At 42.6% G+C, this 17458-nt stretch overlaps 1 protein-coding gene across 4 annotated transcripts in view; it reads right to left on the bottom strand.

Annotated features, from left to right (window-relative positions):
- Nucleotides 1–2618: 2618 nt before the first annotated feature.
- RCBTB2 (regulator of chromosome condensation (RCC1) and BTB (POZ) domain containing protein 2) overlaps nt 2619–17458 on the bottom strand; it is a 45215-nt gene continuing 30375 nt past the window's right edge. For all 4 annotated transcript variants that reach the window (XM_011939621.1, XM_011939613.1, XM_011939626.1 and 1 more), the window contains 5 exons: nt 16502–16692; nt 15520–15646; nt 13395–13534; nt 10044–10174; nt 2619–3897 (listed from right to left, as the gene is read on the bottom strand). In XM_011939621.1, the coding sequence (XP_011795011.1) occupies nt 3757–3897; nt 10044–10174; nt 13395–13534; nt 15520–15646; nt 16502–16692 (730 nt within the window). In that variant the 3' untranslated portion in view covers nt 2619–3756. The remainder of the gene's footprint in view (nt 3898–10043; nt 10175–13394; nt 13535–15519; nt 15647–16501; nt 16693–17458) is intronic.

Below are 17458 nucleotides of genomic sequence, written 5' to 3'. Positions count from 1 at the left end.
CAGTTCAAAATGCAGAAATCACCGGTCTTCTGTGTCCTTCGCGCTGGGAGTTGGAGACTGCAGCTGTTCCTATTCGGCCATCTTGCTCCGCCTCTGAAAACTATATAGTTTTAAAAACAGGATTCTGATTTAGATCTAGAGACACTCAGACTCTTTGCCTCTACCAGATAAAGTCTGAAGAAAATGGTTAAGCAATTTGTTAAAGAGAAACTCTGTCCATTTAGTGTTGCTATAACAGAATAACTGAGGCTGGGTTCATTCGTAAATTGGAGGAGTGTATTTGGCTCATGGTTCTGGTGACTGGAAGCTTCAAGATTGGGCAGCTGCATCTGCTGAGGACCTCGGGCTGCTTCAAGTCATGGTGGAAAGTCAAAGTGGGGCAGACGTACACAAAGAGATCATGTGGTGAGAAACCAAAGTCGTTGAAATCCCCTTTTTTTAAGACAGAGTCTCATTCTGTCACCGGGCTAGAGTGCAGTGGTGCCAATCTCAGCTCACTGCAACCTCCACCTCCCAAGTTCAAGTGATTCTCCTGCCTCAGCCTCCCGAATAGCTGGGATTATAGGTGCCTGCCACTAGGCCTGGCTAAATTTTTGTATATATATATATATATATTTTTTGAGACGGAATCTCCCTCTGTTGCCCAGGCTGGAGTGCAGTGGCGCAATCTCGTCTCACTGCAAGCTCCACCTCCCAGGTTCAGGCCATTCTCCTGCCTCAGCCTCCCGAGTAGCTGGGGCTACAGGTACCTGCAACCCGGCTAATTTTTTGTATTTTTAGTAGAGATGGGGTTTCACCATGTTAGCCAGGACTGTCTCGATCTCCTGACCTCGTGATCTGCCCGCCTCGGCCTCCCAAAGTGCTGGGGTTACAGGCTTGAGCCACCGCGCCTGGTCAATTTTTTGTATTTTTAATAGAGACGAGGTCTCACCATGTTGGCCAGGCTGGTCTTGAACTCCTGACCTCGTGATTCACCCGCCTTGGCTTCCCAAAGTGCTGGGATTACAGGTGTGAGCCACTGCGCCCAGCCTGAAATCCCTTGTATAACAACTCAGTCTTGGGAACTAATTCAGTCCCAAGAGAACCAGAACCCACTCTTGCTGGAGGGCATTAATCTATTCACAATGGATCTGCCCCCAGGACCCACAGACTTCCCAGTAGGCCCTACCTCCCAACACCACCATGGTGGGGATCAAATTTCAATATGAGTTTTGGCAAACGACAAACCACATCCAAATCATAACAGAAATAATGGATTCAAAATGTGACCCAAAGAAGAGAATGAAAAGACAAGCCACAAACTGGGAGAAAATATTTGCAAAAGACATATCTGATAAAGGACTGTTACCCAAAATATACAATGAATTCAAAACAATTTTTAAAAAGATTTAAAAATTGGCTACCGATCTGAACAGACGCCTCATCAAAGAAGATATGCACATAGCAAATAAGCACATGAAAACATACTCCACATCATGTTATCAGGGAAATGCAAATTAAAACAAGAATGAGAATACCTTGTTAGAATGGAACACTGACAACACCTAATGCTGGTGAGGATGTGGAAAAACAAGAACTCTCTCTCATTCACTGCTCATGGACAGGAAAAATGGTACAGCCATTTTGACAGTTTCTAGAAAAAAACAAACAAACAACCAAACAACAAAACATATTCTTAACATATAATCCAGTAATCATGCTCCTTGGTATTTACCCAAAGTAGCTGAAAACTTATGTCCACAGAAAAACCTGTACACAGATGTTGATAGTAGCTTTAATCATAATTGCCAAAACTTGGAAGCAACCAAGACGTCCTTCAGGAGGTGAATGGATAAACTGTGGTACATCCAGGCAATGGAGTATTATTCAGCACTAAAAAGAAATGAGCTATCAAGCCACGAAAAGACTTGTGGAAACTTAATTGCATATTATTAAATGAAAGAAGCCAATCCAAAAAGGCTATATACTGTATGATTCCAATGACACGACGTTCTGGAAAAGGCAAAACTATGGATAGAGTAAAAAGATCCATGGCTGCCAGGAGTTAGGGGCAAAGGAGGAAGGGATGAATAATCAGAGCTTGGAGGATTTTTAGGGCAATGAAACTACTCTGTATGATACAATAATGATGGACGCAGGTCATCATACATTTGTCCAAATCCACAGAATGTGTACCACCAACAATGGACCCTAATGTGAACTACGGGCTGTGGGTGATAAGGATGTGTCCAAGCAGGTTCATGAGGTGTAACAAATGTACCACTCTGGTGGGGGGTGTTGACAGCAGGGAAGGCTGTGCATGTGTAGGGACATGAGGCATAAGGGAAAACTGTGTTTTCTTCACAACTTTGCTGTGAACCTAAAACCGCTCTACAAAATAGTCTTCAAAAAAGTCACCTTGCCAATAAAGAGCAGACAAAGGCAATAACAGGAATAATAATTAGGTTGTTTATAAGCTATTTGTGCTCTAGGGTGGTTTTCACTATAAGACTTTATCTGAGTAACTGCTTTATGAGAGTATAATATATCCAACTGATTTATGCACATCTAAGATACATGAGGTTGACATTTTATAATTTTGCTGCTGTTTGGGGATAAAAAGAAACCCAACATATTTGTTCTGTTATCTGCAAATAAGCACTTTATTATCAAATAGTTCAGCATCAGAACAAGAATTCTAATTCCAAAAGGGTGTTCTTTACATTACATGATATTGTGAGATACACGTTAGAAGAATCTGAGACTATGCTCCATTCCAGTTTCTCTTTTGCAGTTAGTTAATTTGTTTTGATCTAAAAAGTATAAATTTATCTCATTCTTGTCCGTGCTGTCCATGAAATGTAAGTATCAGTTCCTTCTCAGCTTCTCAGTGAGTGCTTATAGTTACACTGGTGGCAGGTTAAGAGACCTATTTTATACTGACATGAAAGTCAACTACAAGAAAAGCACATTGTCATTTTCATTTACAGAGGCAAATCCCTCTTAACACAAAGAAAAGCAAAGGACCTTCCGTGATTATGTAAGGCAGATCAGCCCAGGAATTTCATTCAAAGATATTACTTCATACTCCAAAATCCCATGTAAGAAATTAATGAACGACACCAAGTAAAAAGAAAATTAAAATTAGCCCTTGGGCCTCTGACAATTCAATTGCCAAGGCCTTTTGTGAATTCTAAACAATGTTTTAAATTAGCCACAATTTCTCAGAATGATATACCAGAATAATATGAACCTCAATAATTACTGGCTGTTTTAAGTTTATTTTGTGAACGTTATTCCTTCCCCCAGTATTCCACAACTAAAGTTGTTCTCAGATTTATAATACATTGAGTGCCTATTATACGCAAGGCACTGTGCTGAGTGCTGAAAATGTGGTAAGGACAGCACTCCTTGTCAAGCTATCTATGTGGTATCAGCTAGCTGAATAATGGAACATTTGGGCCAGAATAGCATATACTGAGACCAGGGTACCAAAGGCGTCCAACTTAAGTGACTCAAAAGAGGAAATGGTAAATAAGATATTTCCATTTTTTTTCTTTGACCTTAGTCACATCTGATCAGAACATTCAATGCTTTCTACATAAACTCTGGATTTAGGCAGACAAAGACCACTCACCACCATCCTTCTTTTGACAGATACAAGTACTCAGCCAAATGTAGCTCATCATACATACTATTAATTAAAGAGAAGTGACTCATCTCTGGCTTTTGCAGGGGAAATGGAAAGCCTCAAAAACTCCTCTCCTGCAGATGGGATCAATTTTTAAAGGCTCCAACTCTGCTTGCTTTGCTGATAAAGTTCTTCAGGAGATCATGATCCATTTCTGCAAAACCTGAAGTTTGTGTGACTACAGTCAGATGGTTTATGCAAAACCTGAAGCAGAATTCTTCTAAATCCTAGGAACAACAACAACAAAGATCATTTAATAAATTTATATTTCCTAATTCAATGCAGCGTAGCATGAAAATTGCTAAAACACGTTAGGCAAGGAAAAAGAATTTGACAGCCAAGTGGAGGAAATGATGGTATGGTAATACCTAAAGAATAGTCATAAAAAGTGTAACAAATATGAATCATCTATGCTTGTAAAAATTTAAATAGCACAGAGTAACATTCAAGTTCCTCCGCACTAACCTAGGTAAAGAATCTCACTTTTTCTTTCCAGAAATAGGCAAGTGAGTGTGTGAATTCTTTGGTAACTTTGTCTAGTGACAGTATTTGCAACTGTTGATTTCACTTTCAATAATTGTTAAAAGCCCTATACTCCTATTTTATATTTATATCAGGGTCTTTAAGTATGTCTGTCTGTAAAGAGTTGGTGGAACAAAAAGGTAAGCCATAAAAAGCAGTAATGCCAGGAAATTGCTGCTCTGAAGTCATTAACAGGTCACTGCGTTTTGCCTTTATGAGACGACACAGGATGGGATGAATGGATTTGATCACACTACATATGCCTTCAATAATCTCAACTGGGAAAATGCTTTAAAGAAATCATGACTTCTAAGGCTCTGGTAAGAGAGACCCGACAGATTGGTGTTTTCTGGCTTACTGTAATGCACTCTGGGCCAAAGAATAATGTTGTAATAATTTGCTTGATTAGAACTATAACTTGAAAATCAGAATCAGGCTGACCAGATGCTTTCTGGCCCTGGAGAAGTAAGGGCAGGCTGCTGAGACCTCCGATCTGCCTCAAACCCTGGGCTACTTGGCCCAGGACAAGATGCCGCTAGGCGGTAGTCAATTTTTAACTTTCCTCTCCAAGCTATTGTAGGTAATTTATAAAAAATAAAAAAAAATTTTTTTAAAAAGCCCCAAATACTTTCTAAGCAATTACATATGCACATTACACACGATAGCCTTTTCTTCTTTAGACATATAAATTATAGCAAATGCTGAAGATGGAAAAAATAGAAAAAATAGCAATGCTGATAGCCTTGCCAATGTACACATAAACCGATGGGTACATTTTCTTTTAAGAAAAGAAAGAAACTATACTAGGAAAATGCTTATTTCACGCCTGAACATAGCCGAGCAGGCTGTTGGTACCACACAAGCAATATGATGTGTCTCTGTTCCAGGTAAGCCCTCAGTGATAAACAGGGAAAATTCACGCACCCACTTGTCATCACAGCATACTATACATAAAAATGTGCTTCACTGACACACGCTGAATAGCCAAGGATCCATTTAAAATTATGTGCTGTTGCTTAAGTGTTTAGAAATGGCATTTTTGCCTACAGCACATCAAAGTGAAACCAGATAGAGATGCATCATCTCTTTGGCTGAACTCTACAGAGAGGAACGGAGAAATTCATACCTACACCACACACATTGGAGTGTGTCTGAGTTAGGGGGAGGTGCAGTTTGATGCCTCACAGATCTGGACAGCAGCGGGAAAATTGCTAATTAATGGGAGACTGAAAAAGCCCTAAAAAGTTATCACTTGGATCCATGCTCCTTTACTTTATTCTAGAGTGGGATTTTCCCCTAAACATTAAATTAAGGACAGGACTTGGAAAGAGTGCTTGTGATTCTAAGAATTCAATAAATTGGCATGGGGGTACTGGTTATAAGGGAATTCTGTTCATATAAAACAAGGCCCCCATTATTTTTCAGTTAGAGAATTGTAGTCTATTTTGAATGCTACCACTCCATGTGGCTTTATGTTCAAAGTGGGGCCCTCTGTTCTGTCCTGAAGTCCTACCACACTCTCCTAGTTTGCTCATTTTCCTATAGGACTCCCATACTTCTCCCCATAAGCCTGGCATCTCCCCTCTCGTCCTCATCCTCAGCTGACATGACTTCCTGTTTCACTGAGAACCAGAATCACTTGAAAAGAACCTCCACAAGCTCTCCCCACCACGTCTCATTGCCTATTACAGAGAGGCCTATGGATGCAATCTTCTCTGGATCAACGGTCCAAGACCCTATAGAAAGCAGAGCCCTTGCTCTGTCACTAGATCCCACTGCTCCACCTACTCAGGGGCCCTGCTCTAGCAACTGTCCCCTGCATCACTGGCTTGTTCCCCTTCACTGAGTCATTTGTATCATTAGACAAGCTTCCGTTTCCTACATCTTAAAAAAGTAAAGATGTTTTACCTCAAATGCGCCCAAACCTCTTCCTTTTTATCTTTATAACAAAATTACCATGAAAACCTGCCTCTGTTCCCCATCTTCAGTTCCTCTACTTCTACGTTCCGATCAGACTCCCCGCTTCACTGCGCTAAAACTGCTTGCCAAGGCCCCCCAGACGTTCCCATCGGCAAACCCACTGGTCAGTTCTCAGCTCTCCCTGCAGACCCGCCAGCAGCATCTGGTGTGGTTCCGACTTCTTCCTTCCTGTTTCTCTTTCTTTCCCAGCCTCCAGGAAACGGTCTGCTAGTTTCTCTCTTCCGTTACTGCTCACTCCTCTTCAGTCTCCTTTGCTGGTGTCTCCTTATCTCCTGTAAGCACGGAGTGCTCAGGACTTAATCCTCAAACCTGTCTCACGTCACTGCCTCATAGCTTTGACTTCAGTACATTTCTCTCTGACTTCCAGGCTTGCTTATCCAATTTGCTTATTAGACATTTCCATTTGGATGTCTAGCAGACATCACATACTTCTCATATTCAAAAGCAAATTCCTGATATTTCCCCCAGAATGTTGCTCCTATCTTCTCTAGCTCAATAAATGCCACTTTCATCCTTAGAGCTGCTGAGGCCCAGAACCTCCTCAGTCATCTTTTTTCTTTCCTCACATCTAATCCATCCGTACATCCTGTTGGCTCTACTTTCAAAATGCATTCAAAATCTTAACCACTTTTTACCATCCCCACAGGTGATAACTTGGACCAATCCACCATCGTCACTTACTGGATTATACAGCCTCCTAAGTACTCTCCTTCCCCTAAACAATCTCTCACTCTCACTCTCTCTCTCTCTCCTCCCCCCGCCCAACACAGCAGCCAGGAGGATTACTTTCAAATGCCCATCAGATCACATCTGCTCCTCTCCAAACCCTCTGATAGCCACTCACCTTGGAACTCTGATTCCTGAAACCTGCCTATGGGCTCTGCGGGCCCTGCCTCCTCCCACACATGCCACTGTGCACCTCCACCGCACCATCTCCCTACCTCATCAGCTACTTCCCTCCCCACTGTGCTCCATCCACACTGGGCTTGCTTTTCCCCGAACACACCACCCACACCTCCTTCAGGTCTCTGCTTGAGTTGCCTGCTCAGTGATGTCTCGCCTCCCTGACCACTGTATTTAAAATTTCAACTTTCCTCTCAGGATGGCATTCCCTAGGCTGTCTTCCCTGGCTTACTTCTTTCCATATCACTTGTCACCATCTGACATACTATATATCCTAGTCATTTATTGATCACCCATCTCCCCTCACCAGAAATTCCCACAAGGGCAGAGATTTTGGTTTGTTTTGTTCATTTGCAGTACCCCAGTGCCTAGGGCAGTGCCGGGCATGTAACAGGCACTCAGTGAATATCTGTTGAATCCATGCATAAATACTCCTGATTTCAAAATACTGAGTACAATGGAGAATTGTAGTTAAACATGCGGTTTTAAAATTTGCCCAATCTTGGATGTATTCCAGTTTTGCAGTTTACTCGTTTACTCAGATTACTTAATCTCCCCAAGCTTCCGTTTTCTCATTTATAAACTGGATCTAATATAATAATGCCTATGTCTTACAAGGTTGTTTTGAGGAGTAAATGAAATATGAACTGTGCTTAGAATAATCCCTGGCTCATATGAATTATATACTAAGTGAAGTCCAGCATGAGGGATAATAATTTGCGGAAAGAGCCCATTTCTTGCTTATTTGAGCTAGGCAAATCAAATACGGCACTGTTCTTTATTTACAAAAGCTTGTATTTTACATTAAGTATATATACAGTCTATTTTACTTGTAGTCTATTATACTAATTTAGGGTACAACAATTAGCTAGACAGGCTGTAGTAAAACAGTGCATCTCTATAGGCAAAACTGAACATCCACGAAAGGAGTATTTAATAAGTACCTACTATGTGTCAGACACCATCCTAGGCACTGGTGATACGGTTGTGAGCAAAACAAAGTCCCTGCCATGCCTCAAAGAGGTTACTTTCTAGAAAACAGAGAGCTGGAAGGTAGCTTAAAAAGTACCTTAAAAAAGTACCTAATTTTAAAAAGTATTAAAAATGAAGCCTGATTCAGATGCAAACACCAAGTGGCGCCATCTTGACATCTGAGATGGCCCTCCATCACCATGGTTCATCATCGTGACGCTAAAGAACAGACTAGGAAAAGTGCATGGATTTTGTTTGCCCGTGAAACATTCTGTGTTGTACGTCCCCAATATGTTATTGCCTTGATATAAAACATTCACTGTGCTTTTAAATGTCAATGTTTTGAGGTAGTATTTTTTTTTTAAATGTTAAGTGAAAAAACATCTAGGTTTCAAGTATTTACAAATACATAATGTGACATAAAACAAAAACTCAGAAGCTGCTATATGAAAGTGCTACTGTTCTCTAGTTGATGAGTCATTACCTTCCTCACACTTTTTGTCTTTTACAAATTTTCTTTAATAAGCATAGTATTATTTACATAAACAGAAAAAAAGTTAAAACCTTTCATCTACTAAAATGTCTCTGTTTTTTTGACCAAAGGAGAGGATATCCTTATACCAAAAGGAAATTGACTTGAAGATGTTATGGCCTGTTTCCTAAAGATTTGGTTCTAAGATTGGTTTTCTTTCCTTTCTTTATTATCATAACAATACATGGTGACTGTAAAAGTTCAAAAAAAATAAGCAAAGAGAAGAAAATAAAAATCATCCACAATCCCACCATTCAATGATAACCACTAAGCATAGTTTTCAGTCTTTTTTTCTATGTAGATAATGACTTTAGTTTTTTATTCAGCTAGTTATATCTTTTTTTTTTTTTTTTTTTTTTTTTTGAGACGGAGTCTCGCTCTGTTGCCGGGGCTGGAGTGCAGTGGCCGGATCTCAGCTCACTGCAAGCTCCGCCTCCCGGGTTTACTCCATTCTCCTGCCTCAGCCTCCGGAGTAGCTGGGACTACAGGCGCCCGCCACCTCGCCCGGCTAGATTTTTGTATTTTTTAGTAGAGACGGGGTTTCACCGTGTTAGCCAGGATGGTCTCGATCTCCTGACCTCGTGATGTGCCCGTCTCGGCCTCCCAAAGTGCTGGGATTACAGGCTTGAGCCACCGCACCCGGCCAGTTATATCTTTTTAAAAAATAAAAATAGGATAATAGTTTTTCACTTAGTGATATATCTTGAATAGCTGCATAATTTCTTGATATTAACATTTTATAAACAAGCCTCCACTAACCTTTTTCTAATTTTTCAAAATTATAAACTGCCGCAGTAAACACCTTTGAAGCTAAGTCTTTGTCCAAATCCATGATTACTTCCTCAAGAGAAATACTTATGAGTGAATTCCTTGAAGAATTGTGTCTTTAATTTAAGGCGCTTAACACATATTATACCAAGTTGTTCTCCATATCAATTTGTACTCTCATCAGTAGTTTAGGAGAACACCATTATTCTGATCTTATACATTGTCTCCAAAACGATGTATTCCTGCTTTGACAGGTGAAAAGCCATACCTTGTTTTCATTTATGTTTTTTGTCTGTTTATAGAGCCATTTGTTCTTTGGTCCATTTCTTTCAACCAAACTGTTCCTAGTCTCTTTTTGTTTTTCACTCTGGTAAACAGACTTCATTATATGTTGCAAATATTTTTCCCAGTGTCTCACCACTTTCTAATTTTCTCTATGGTATTTTTACGTGGATAAAAGTTTCTTATCTTTTTAAATCGGAGCTATAAATCCTTTCCTTTATGGCTTCTGCCTTTGATGTCCACCCCAACGTTATATAAATACTCACTTATACGTTGTCTAGTACTCTTGTTATTTCTTTTTTAAAAAAAATTCAATCTTTCCTCTACCCAGACTTTATTTTAGTTGAAGGTATGAGGCAGGCACCTCGGTTCCGTTTCTCCAGGAGGCCAGCTGCTGGAAGCAGGCTTCCTTACCTGGGCGTCATACTTCACTGCAGCCGAGAGCAGAGCAATGGCATTCTCCTCGCAGATGCCTTGCTTGATAGTTTGTTGGCAGAGCTTTTTCAGACGATTTTCTCTATAAAATGTAGCCAAGTCTAGCAGTCCTGTTGGAAAGAGGTGTTTATTAGGGGGAGTGATTTCAAGCATCCTGATTTACACTCACTCACTCAGCCACTCAGAGATGATTTTGACAGCATTTTGGATATAATCCTCAGTGAAGCGCTGCGTAGACTGATGCTGACTGACACTTACACTTCAGCGTGGGGCTCTACCCAGGATGGCAGCCAAGCTGGGCAAATACGATACACAAATCATTAGCTGTTGAAAAACAGGAGCACAGGGAGAATAGCTTGAACAATTTTTTCCTAGGAAAAAAAGAAAAAGCATGTGCACCTTGAACGACCCCTTCCCCTGCAATCTCAATGTCAGCTTCTCCTGGGCCATTCCCAGGAGCACACACACATGCTGTAAGAGTGCCCGCCATGAAAAGAAAGAAAACAAAAGAGAAGAAAAGAAGAGGGAGGGGAGGGGATGTGAAGAGAGGGGAAGAGAGTGGAGTGGAGGGGAGGGGAGGGGAGGGGAAGGGAGGGGAGACCCTTTCATGGATATGTGTCTGCCTCCTGTTACCCTATCCCACTGCTCCTCCCTACAGCAAAACTCCTAGACAGAGCTGTCTGTATCTGCTGTCTCCATTTTCCCACCTCCCATTCTGACCTCAAGCTATTACAAGCAGAATCCCATCCCCACCTCTACTGCAATCACACCTGGGGCCGTCACAGTGGATTCCAGGGTGCCATATTCTCCGGTTTCCTCTTACTTGACATTTACACAGCATTTGATATGATTGATAATGCTCTCCTTAGGGCACTCTGTCACTTGCTTGCATTTTTCTTCTCTTTAATTAGTTGCCCCTCAGTTCTCTAGGCTGAATCATTTTTCCTGACTTCCAAATGTTTGAGTGCCCCAGGGTTAAATTTTCAGATACTTTTCTCACTTACTTCCCAGAACTCCAGCCCCAGGGTTTTAAATATCATCTATATATGCAGGTGAGTCCTGTTATATTACCTGTCACCTATTTTCAAGTAATTCAATGTAGACTGGGTGAGGTGATATATGCAAATTAATTTTATTCTACCCCAAGGAATGATAGGAAGTACTCTAATTGAAGCAGTCAATTAGCATCTGAAAGACCCTATTTGTTTTTCTGAATCTTCATTAGAGGATTTGTAATTAGCATAAAGAATTTCAGAGTTTGTCATTGGTGAAATGAGTGGTAGCCAGGATCAAAAGGTTAGCTGAATCCGGCTACTAGAATACTGTCATGTCCACCTCAAGCTAACTTTTCATGCAAGGTACTTAATAGAGTGTATGAAGAATAGAGAGCTGGGATTTCATCTATTTTACAATATTAATTGTTTTTGTGTCTATCTGCTGATAAATCTTGTACATGTGGTAGACTTCGGTTGGAAACTTGCTTTTTTAATAACAAATATTATCAAAGTTACAGAGGAAAGCCGATAACCCACTGGAGGACACTGAAATCTTGAGAGTTGTGAATGGCTTCATTGTTTTTGGCCTCAAGCTTCAGATTCGCACCTGCAAGCAGCACTGCCCTAGGAGAGGACTCTGCCCCAAGCCCCGGCTCTGCACCTCCTCCACGCACACCCTCAGCACAGGGTGGCCAAGGAGCCACATGCCCACTTCTAGACCACACTTGGGGTACCTGGGAACCTGGGACTGCTGCATAATTGGCCCTGAGGCCACATGTGTGGGTATTTCCTCCCTTAGACCCCACCACCAATGTGCAGACCCCCTGGCCCAAAAGGGTAACCTGGGTTGGGGGTGGATAGAGAGTGGAATGCAAGCTAGGGTGCCCACACACCCTTCTGCCGGAGGAGGGGTCTGTCCTGCCTGTGCCACTGGGTTCTGGCACAGAACTCCAAGGAGTCCAGCAACTCTAAATGCCAACTAAAACTGAAACCTGTCCTTTCAGTTCTTAATGAAATTACATTTTTCAAGGAGTGAGGATTGGACATATTTTATCTGAAGTTCATTAGCTTGACATATAACTTTAAATTTTTAGACATATGGAACATAGGTCTCCATTTAGAGTCTTGGCCAGAGCCCTGCAAATGTTAGGGGTGGGCCTATAAAAAATTGCCATTTGGGGCCAGGCGCAGTGGCTCACACCTGTAATCCCAGCACTTTGGGAGGCCAAGGCGGGTAAATCATCTGAGGTCGGGAGTTCGAGATCAGCCTGGCCAACATGGAGAAACCCTGTCTCTACTAAAAATACAAAATTAGCCAGGCATGGTGGCACATGCCTGTAATCCCAGCTACACAGGAGGCTGAGGCAGGAGAATCACTTGAACCCGGGAGGCGGAGGTTGTGGTGAGTCAAGATTGTGCCATTGCACTCTAGCCAGGGCAACAAGAGTGAAACTCCATCTCAAAAAAAAAATTGCCACTTGGGTATCTAACGGGAGCTCAAACTCCTTTGACTTTCAAAGTCCAGAGCAAGCCTGTTGTTCTCCATCTTCCTCACCTCAGTGAATAGGACTTCCATTAAGGCAGTTACCCAGGCCAAGTACCTCAGTGCAGCCATCCTTCTCTCTCAACTCACACCTCTCATCCCATCTATCAACAAATCCCATCAGCAACTTCTTAAAAATATTATCTAGAATCTGATCTCTTTCAACACTTCCACTGCTATACAACCCCAACCCAGGAGACCATCATCTCTCACCTGAACCAATATAATAACTGATGTTTTAAACACAGATCACATCTCTCCTGTGGCAGAAGCTGTTAGCTGCCTCTCTCCCAACCCCTACCCCAACACACACACACACACACACACACACGCACATATACTCTCTCTCTCTCACATCCATTCTTCCTTTCTACTGAAACCACAGAATTTTTAGCTGAGCTATGGCCATCTGGAAATGCCCACTTTCCCAGCCTCCTAAGCCGCTTGGCACAGACTTGATTGACTCGGGCCCACAGTCTGAAATAAGTGGAATTCCCGGGGCCCTGCTGGTGGAGACACTGGGATCTGCTGCGTGGCCCTCAGTCTCTGTCCCTTCCTCCATGCTGCTGCCTGCAATGCTCCACAGTGGTGATGATTTGATCCTTCTCTCTCTTATCTGTCCAGTCAACCTTTGCATAAAGTAGTAACAAGGGAAATGTGTTTGGATTCAACACACACAAAAAGAAATACTTCTGTAATTACCCTCACAGCAACTTTCTTTTAGGTTCTATAGAAACCACCTTGTCAGTTCCTCAACATTCTGCCAAGTTTTCGGAAGTCTTTGGCAATTACCTACTGCCTCCTCAGGAGAAAGGCTGATGCTGTCTGTGTACAGGTATTCCAGGAAGGCCCGGTAAACAGGATATGAAAATTCACTCATTTCTACAATATCATCCTCGTTATCTTCCAACGACGAACGAAAATGCTCACATCTGAAGGAAGAAAGCAGCATGTCAGGTCCTAGCTTCCCGGCCAGGACAGACGGCCTCTGTGAGGAGCACGTCCTTCTCTCGAAGGTGCACACTGGCACGTGCCTGCTGTGGCTCCTCACTTTCTTTGCTGGCCTGGATTTTCAAACAATCATTTATTCGGCAAGGCCGTACATGCAAACCTGCTGCCAAGGGTGGCCCGGGAAGCAGCCCCAATGGCCGTGCTAATGGGGACAGAGCCGGACTCCCTGGCATCCCTCTCACACCACAATAACTGTCAGCATTTGGAGAAAGCAGTGGGTTTATTTTTATAAAATCTAAGTAATTCTGTTTCCTCACTCCATCATGGGTTGAATGATGTCCTCTAAAAATTCCTATGTTGAAGTCCTAATGGCCAATACCTCAAAATGTAATCTTACTGGGAGAGAGAGCCTTTAAAGAGGTAACCAAGTTATAAGAAGGTCACCAGGGTGGCCCTAATCCAATGTGACTGGCATCCTTATAAAAAGGGGCAATCTGGGCTGGGTGCGGTGGCTCACGCCTGTAATACCAGCACTTTGGAAGGTCAGTGGGTAGATCACGAGGTCAGGAGTTTGAGACCAGCCTGACCAATATGGTGAAACCCCATCTCTACCAAAAATACAAACATTAGCCAGGCATGGTGGCGCACGCCTGTAATCCCAGCTACTCAGGAGGCTGAGGCAGGAGAAGAATCACTTGAACCTGGGAGGCAGAGGTTGCAGTGAGCCAAGATCACGCCATTGCACTCCAGCCTGGGCAATAGAGCAAGACTCTGCCGTCTAACAAAAAAAAAAGGTGGGGGGAAATTTGGACACAGACATGCACAAAGGGAGAATGCCACATGCTGACTGGAGTTAAGCAGCCACATGCCAAGGAAGGCCAAAGAACGTCAGCAAACCCCCAGCAGCCAGGAAAGAGGCAGGAACAGATTCTCACTCACAGCCTCAGAAGAAACCCATCTGGCTGACACTTTTGATCTGGAACTTCTAGCCTCCAGAACTTTATGTTGCTTAAACCACCCAGCCTATAGTACTTTGTTACAGCAAACTAATCCACCCCCCCTTCCTTCATGCAGGTTGATGTGATGCAGAGAGAGTGAAGAAACGCTGCATAGCTTGATCTTACTAAAGAGGAACTTGAGACTAAAATGCTGTGTTGAGTTTGTGACTCACTGCGGTAGGATTTAAATATCTGTTACACAACAACGTAAAGAATTTCAAAATCATCATGTAAGAGAAAGAAGCCAGGCACAAACGAATGCATCCTGTATCATCCCATCTAAATACACTCCAGAAAATGCTAACTCACCTACAGTGACAGAAGGAGCCACGGTCACCCAGGGCTAGGACATGAGGGGTCTCTCAAGGGTGGTGGGAATGTTCTCTCTCTGGATGTGGGGCAGCGGTTTCACAGGCGTGGACATGTGTCAGCACCCATCAAACTGCACACTTGAAATGCACACAGCTCATTGCTCACAAACATTCACAAACGTGATTTTTAAAATCTCTGTGCTAGCCTCACTACAGACCTTTTTGGTCCGGAAAGGCCTCGATCTTCTCTTTTTTAAACCATCTAAAAGTACCCCACAAGTGATTAAAGAAAGTGATTATTATGAGCCGAGTTTGATTCCCAGGCAGAGAGGGTGACTGATGGACGTCCAAGTATCAATACGGTGTTCAGAGCACAGGACACATTTGCAGCGTGCACTGGCTGCTCCCTGCTGCCAAGGTGACCACCCCACTTTTCAGGCCTAAGGAGCGCCTATGGTCCTGATTCCCTGAACCACACACAACCTGCGTTATTTCTTGTTTCACGTATATTTCCCCCCGTTCCAGTGTATGCTTGTAAGAACAAAAACAGCCTTACATTTTTTCTTTATTACTGAGGTGCCTAATAGAGTTGGACACTCAGAATACAATTGTTGAATGAATTATTTTTCTCAATTCTGAAAATAAATGATTCCTTACCGAATCTTGAGAAGGACTTTATGTGCATAAATGTACTTTCCATCAACCAGAAACTTCAGGTCTGCGGTGTCCGGGTTGTCAAATTCCCTCTTCAGTGACTCAGCCACTGTGAGGTGGTCATCGGGTTCTAGGAGAATAATGCAAATGCTTCCAGATTTAGCTACAGACATAATGAACATGCAGGCCAGGGTACGGCACTGCTCTACTGATGCTCATGAAAATACGAATTCCTCAAAATAACTGAGCAACTGAGCAATGGGTTTTTTCCCCTGAAGACAGATATGCATCTCTGTAATCATTAAGGATAAGAATCTCACACACATCAGCTTATAAATCTGGCAAAATAATAAGAAAAGGTCCCAAGCCACATCACTAATTTTGAATGAAATTTTAAACATTTGAGTAAATATGCTAGCTAAAAGTAAAAGACACAGTTTCTCGGTAAAATCAAAAAGCAGTCAAATAAGGGCAGGGCACAATGGCTCACACCTGTGATCCCAACACTTTGGTGGCGGTGGAGACAGAAAGATGGATTGAGGCTCACGGTTTAAGATCAGCCTGGGTGACACAGCGAGACCCCACCTCCACAGAAAGTTTCTTTAAATTAGCCAGGCGTGGTAGTGGGTACCTATAGTCCCAGCTACTCAACAGGCTAAGGCAAAAGGATTGCTTGAGTCCAGGCGCTCAAGGGTACAGTGAGCTACAATTGCACCACTGCTCTCCAGCCTGGGCAACAGAGCAAGACCCATCTTTCTCTCTTAAAGAAAAAAAAAAAGCAGTCAAATAAAATTACTTTTAGTTTAGTACTAGTGTTGGTTTCTGATGCTTTGAAGAAAATAAAATTAGTTCCCTTTTGCAGAAACCCATCAGAGAGAAATAAATTATGAGAGTGCACCTAACAAAATCCTCATTATCAAAGTAAAGCCCTGAGTTCTTTCCCAGATTTTCGGGCCATCCCCCAAATGGACAGTGACTAGCTCACCCACGGAGAGAAGGCGCCACGAGACGGCGGGAGTGGCAAAGCAGGCAAACACGTCGTCGGTGCAGGAGAAGTGGGTGAGGTGTGGGAGGATCACGGACTGACCCCGACACTGGCCCCACATGTACACGTGTCCACCCTGCGTCTTGGCTGCAGACGTGTGTGTGGAGTGACAGGCTGCAATCTCGATAATCCTAAATTCACAAATACACACCACATAAGCACAGTGACCAGGGGCAGAAACAAGTTGTATCCTCCCCCACTCAGGTTTAACTGATGTGGGACATCATAAAATTACAAAAAAGGGTCAGGAAAAGAAAAAAAAAAAAAAAAAAACTACCACATGACTCATATACCTCATCTCCTAAATTATCAGGCACCAAACTGTTATTCACATTTAAGCCACATTTCAATGGCACTTATAACTCATGAAGATCTGTTTGTACCACTTCTAGCCAGTAGGCCTATAAAAATATGCACCATCCTATTTTGAAATTCAAGTATAACCTAAGAGAGTAGTGGTCCCCCCACCAAAGAAGGGTGGTTTAAATTTTTTCCCCTAAAACATTACTTACTGAAGAAAATAATAAAGATTTGGGTCATCTGGACTGAGGGTCAATAAATATTTTAATGAAGACTTCACCGATTTCTAGCACGCTATTCCAACTCCTATTGCACACAGTAAATTCAGTAGTTCTACCACACTGGACTGTATGACCTGGAACCCAGGAGGGCAGTTTTCTAGGATCACCATGTGATACACCCTACTGCTCTAAGTTCATGATTGATCAGGAGGTAGTTCTTGGAACATTTTTTTTTTTTTTTTGAGACAGAGGAGTCTTGTCCTGTCACCCAGGCTAGAGTGCAGTGGCACAATCTTGGATCTTGGCTCACTGCAATCTCTGCCTCCCAGGCTCAAGCGATTCTCCTACCTCAGCCTCCGTAGTAATTGGGACTACA

Source organism: Colobus angolensis, unplaced genomic scaffold (assembly GCF_000951035.1).
Source record: "Colobus angolensis palliatus isolate OR3802 unplaced genomic scaffold, Cang.pa_1.0 Scaffold101, whole genome shotgun sequence".
In the NCBI taxonomy this organism is placed as follows: Eukaryota; Metazoa; Chordata; class Mammalia; order Primates; family Cercopithecidae; genus Colobus; species Colobus angolensis.
The sequence above is the reverse complement of the archived record's forward strand: the minus strand, read 5'-3'. Positions and strand labels throughout refer to the sequence as shown.